This window comes from Buceros rhinoceros, unplaced genomic scaffold (assembly GCF_000710305.1).
Source record: "Buceros rhinoceros silvestris isolate BGI_N320 unplaced genomic scaffold, ASM71030v1 scaffold20055, whole genome shotgun sequence".
Classification (NCBI taxonomy): domain Eukaryota; kingdom Metazoa; phylum Chordata; class Aves; order Bucerotiformes; family Bucerotidae; genus Buceros; species Buceros rhinoceros.
In genome coordinates this window covers 1-5,037 of record NW_010414809.1, presented here as the reverse complement: position 1 = coordinate 5,037, position 5,037 = coordinate 1, and the positions used below count along the sequence as shown (strand labels likewise).

Genomic DNA, 5,037 nt, shown 5'->3' with positions numbered 1-5,037 from the left:
TCCGGCACACGACGTTGTTCAGCGGTACCCCAACAGGTCAGACCCCATCGGCAACCTTCCAGCTAAAAGCGTCACCTCCGAAGTGATGACAAGGTGCATTCTGTGGCTGAGCATCTTCGGTGCAAAGAGTCCTGCTAGCGAGGTGGGAGTCCTTTCCAGGGTTTACAAGAGTTTCTCCTTGCTAACCTTTCCAGGACTAATAATCAAACGGAAAATAAAGCTACTTTCTTAGTTCAGTCAGTAACAAAACAATTGTTCCCGTTCTCCTCAGGCCGTCAAAGGAGCAGTTTGTGGCCGGAGGAAGCCAGGGGTTTACAAGCCACAGGGAATGACTTGCATGGCAGGTCTCCCTGTGTCTATCCAGGAGAATTCTAGGCTGTTCCTCTGGTCCAAGAAAGACAGCTCTCCTAGACAAAATAAAACAAGAATGAGTACTGAATCATGCACAGCAAGAGCTTTTATGTGTATATATATAAATCTACCAAAATAAATGTATCAAAAATTGCAAGACTTTTCACGTGAGTGAAGACCTTAGACTAATGTTTTGCTAAAATACTCAAATAAACTGTCCCATTTAAGTATTGCTAGTGGGGATTCTTTAGTCACAGTGCAAGGAGCTCCTGAAAGCTGGCGTAGCTTACATGTGCACAACCCGAAGACAGATCCGTGCATCTCACTGGAGGCATTTTTCTTGTTTTCTCTTTACGAACAAATTCCTTACAGCCTTCCAACAGGCTGCTTAGAAATCTCTGAATACATGTGCGAATTCCTGTTTGTTGGCTCCCTCCCAATTAATATCTTGCATGAAAACCCTCATCTGCCTCAACCATCAGCGACAGCCGAGGAGCCTGTACCCGAAGTCGTGTCGATCTCCCCGTCCTGCTCCTTGTAGCTGTAAGTGCTGCCCAGGATCTGCGAGCCTGGCTCGTTGGTGAAAAAGCCTTTCCCCTCGATGCTGGTGGTGTGCCAGTCTTGGGCTGGATCAAATATCTGGAAGAGATGCAGGAGATGGTCAAAACTGCTGCTTCTTCCCTCATTAGAAGATGAGTAAGCAAAAAAGATCAAATTATATTTTCTCATGTTAAGTAACATAAAATTTGTTTTGCTCCCGATTAAAAAAAAAGTTTATGCAAAACAGGGAGGGCTGGAGGACCTTCTGTGATGAAACCCCATCTTATCAGTGGGATGAGCGTGGCACATCTGGAAACACAGATTAAGTGCCAAACGTGTCTGAAGTGGGGGGAAGGGCAAAATAAAAAAGCCTGGAGAACCTTTGCAGGCTCCACTATAGCAACCTCTGCTTCTAGCAGTACTCGGTAGCTTTCTCGGACTTTCACATGAAATGTAAATATTTCTGTGTATGTGTCCCCTCCAGCTCATGTTTGCAGCCTTCTTTTTAGATTTAATTTCTCAGGCTTCCTCATTACGGGTCTTGGATCACCTAAGTGATCAGGCTCAGCTCTGACAGGACTGGATCAGACAGCTGCTTCCCCTCCTCTCTTGCTGCAAACAGCAACTTTGGCCAATTTTCTTCTGACAGAAGAGCTGCTTTTACCTTGAAAATATCCCGATTAGCTTCCTCTTCATCTTCGTCTGTGACTGCTTTATAAGCAGATAAAAAAAGAGAAGAAAACATAGATGTCAACTTCGTGCACATTAGCTCTCACACTTCTGCTTCTTTGCCACACAACCCGCTTGATACTCTCTTGCCACATGCCACCACTACCTTTTAATTTCCCCCCATGGCTGACACCGAGGCGGGGCTCGTGAGTTTGAGCTCAGCCCATCAACAGCTTCCTGCCAAGACTCCCTGCAGCCCTTCATCTCGGGTGCTCCCAGGAGTCACCAAAGCAGAGCCCACCTAGTGTGCAGGGGGAGGCTGATTTGTGCCCCAAGTGAAGAACCACTGTGATATACCCACGTTAATTGTAATTCTTTACCTCCACAGGGAAGTGCGGTTACCTCCACTGTCACCATCATCCCCTACTCTGTCCTGCCTCTGGCATTGCCTCCTGCCAGCTGCCTCAGGAACCCTCAATCCCACCCTCTCGGCTCAGAAATCTCTCTTCTTTACAGACTGCCCTGTCCGTGCCATCACATTGAACCCACGAGACGAAGGCTGCTCCTTTGCCCACATATGCAAAGTAAATGGCATTTTGAAGCCTCTCACCCGTGAGCAACTACTTCTGCAGGTGGCACATGTCCATCTGTAACCTGAACAGTTTGGCAGCTCCAGTAACCCAAATCCATCAGGTGGAAGTTGGGTTTTTTTCAACAAGGCAACCCTTGTTTCTCCTGATGCCCCAGGCACCCCTCCTCCCACTGCCTCGCCTCCAACCTGCCTCCAGTAGACCTTATGAAAGACCAGGGTAGGAAAAAAATACCCACCTTCCGAGGACGAAGCCAGAGGGGACACCTGGAACGGGTAGAGGTCATTGGTGCTGTCAGCCATGGTGATTTCCATCGGTGGCCTCCAGTCGGTCAGGGAGCCGCTCACCTCACATGACGAGAGGTCTGTGGGATGAAGCAGGAGGAGTTGGCACTCACGAGAGAGGCACAACCACCTCTATTTCCTCCCCGCCCGTCTGACGGTGCAGCCGGGCCCAGCCCCAAGAGTCATCTTTGTCTTTTGGTGCAGAGATTGTGGGTTTAGCACAAACGGTGCTTTCCACTCTGCTGGGCGGGCTAAAAACTGAGTCTCACCTAAGGTGATGGACGGGCTCTCGACCTCCGTTTCCTGCCCCGTGTAGTCGTGAATGATGTAGCCACTGTGGTCATCTGGCAGGGGAGTGTTGGTGAGACTTTCTGCTGACTCCTCCGTCCTCACATCTTCATACGACTACAAAAATAAGAGCAAAGCATGAAAGACTTGTCTAAGAACAAGTTCCCATCTGAAAAAACCTGAGCCTGAAAACCACCGAAACCTCTAGCATCGTCAGCTGCCTCTGCAGCCACATACCTTTCTCTTGCTCCTGTTTCTTGCTTCTCTTGAAGATTTTGACTTCCTTTCTGTTAAATAAAAATACGACCAAGGTGAGAAAGGGCTGCCTGAGCTCTTGCAGCTTTGTGCCCTGCTCAGCAAGCTTTGCTCCTGCTGTCAGCTCAGCGAATCCCGGTCCCTTCTTGGCGATGCCTTGATACGCATTTTAAAGAATTGGGGATAAACTGCAGCGTTTGTACAAACCGCTACCAACGGCAATAACCAGGGACCAAGTGCGGCAGGGTCTGTTACAGCCCTGCCCATGCGGAGCAGGATGTTTAAGCGGTGTTTAAGCGCAGCAGTGGTCCCTCACCTTTCTTCTGATCCTTTGTCAAGGGCGGCAGCATCCTGTAAACCCTGACAGCACTGGAGCCTTTGTTGATGCTTTTATCCTTCACTTCTTCGATGTCAGGCAGTGAATTCATGGCACAGCGGAAATTCGCCTTCCAGGTTTTTGGATCAGGGTCTTTCTGACCTACTTTGTATCTTCCTATAAGTAAGAGATGGGGTCAGCATTTAGACTGTTCAGTGCTGGTTCTTGCCACCAAAAAAAGTTAGTTTTCTATTTTCTCTGACATATAGTAACAGGCCACAACAGAATGCCCTGTTGGAGCTATTCCTGTGACCGATGGAAGGTAAAGCTGGCACTGACCTGTATGAATGGCCCAGCTCCGGAAGAGGCAAGCGTCCTTCTCCATGTCCCAGCCATGCTTAGCTGCATGTTTCCACGGGATCTGAAACATCATCTTATCCTGGAATTAACCCAACAGAGATTTGAATTCAACAAGAAGCTTCGCTTGCTGGTTTAGAACGATGGATTTAACCAAAGAACGCTCAGTAGCAGCTCAGAAACTTTATAACCCCTCTGCTCTATGTCTTAGCTAAACATCCACTGCTCCATCTACTCTGTTCGAGGCATTTAAGGCTTTTGGGGATTTCTGAAACAGGAGAAAAATCCATATGTGGTACTGTACAACCAAATTAAGTAATATTGTCAGTTTTATCCCAGAATCATTTATCACTTAGATGCCTATCACAATGCATCTAATCTCTTAGTGTGTCATATCCTACCGCATATTTCCATATTTCCTAGGCACGCCTTGCTAGAGAATCTCTCTTTAGAGCCGCCCACAGGCTCCTGCAGGAATCCTGAGGAAAACATGTCGTAGCCTAAGTATCACCTTGGGATGCATATGGAGACTTCAGAGAAAGAGACCTGCTTCAGTAAGCCCAGTGATCTCACCCTGCACTGCGTAAGCAGGGATGTGCCTTCCCAACCAGAAAACACAGTGTGTTACTGCGAGTAACAGTAGCTCCTCAGCTCGGACAGGCGGTGTCTCGGCTCCAGTGGGCAGCAGGAGTTTTCTTGGTTCTCCATCATGTTCAGATTGCTTTTGGTTTAATTTAGCATTTCCCTCCTCGGAATTTTCCCAGGAAAACAGATGGAACCAATCCCTTCTGTACCAACCAGATCTACCTTTTCTGAAAACCAAAATAGCCAGTTTCTAAACCTAATGTTTGTGTTTAAAGATGTTCTCTGCTCACCGCAGGGGGGTTGCGCCAAATAACCCTTAAAGGTCCCTTCCAACCCAAACCTGATTCTAAGCTTTCTCCAAATACTTCCTTCCTTAATGATCTTATGTTTAGCGTCATCTAAGATCAAGGACGTTAATGGTACAGAAGTAATAATAATAGTAATAACAGTAACAGACGACTCTCACCTTGTTAATCCAGACCAGTCCCGGTATTTGATTAGAATTAATCTGCATTTCCAGCCAGGGCCTCATGCGCATTCGTGACACCGGCATGTCGTCTATGAAAGAAATAACAGGTCAGCAAAACCCCTCATCACTATTTTAACCATTCCGCAGCATCCCCTCCCCTCTGCACTGTGCGCATTTACCCCAACGTTACCGATGTGACCAGAAGAACCTTCCCAGGGTCTGAACTCTTTTTCAGTCTCTTCCACCTGTTTCCACCCAACCCCCCCCAGGTTTGGAATTCTGGAGAGAGGCTGATGCTCGGCTGCGGGGGGAGCTTTGCAGGGGACAGGGCAG

The 5,037-nt window shown here is 47.8% G+C and overlaps 1 protein-coding gene across 1 annotated transcript; it reads right to left on the bottom strand.

Moving 5' to 3' along the window:
* Nucleotides 1-312: 312 nt before the first annotated feature.
* On the bottom strand, nucleotides 313-4,789 carry IRF1 (interferon regulatory factor 1). Its single transcript, XM_010137227.1, has 9 exons — nucleotides 4,702-4,789; nucleotides 3,633-3,732; nucleotides 3,294-3,470; nucleotides 2,960-3,009; nucleotides 2,704-2,839; nucleotides 2,389-2,514; nucleotides 1,556-1,599; nucleotides 855-990; nucleotides 313-407 (listed from the first exon to the last, which is right to left on the bottom strand). Exons 1-9 carry the CDS (start codon nucleotides 4,786-4,788, stop codon nucleotides 313-315), a joined length of 951 nt encoding a protein of 316 aa, XP_010135529.1. The 5' UTR covers nucleotide 4,789.
* Between the last annotated feature and the right edge of the window lie 248 nt (nucleotides 4,790-5,037).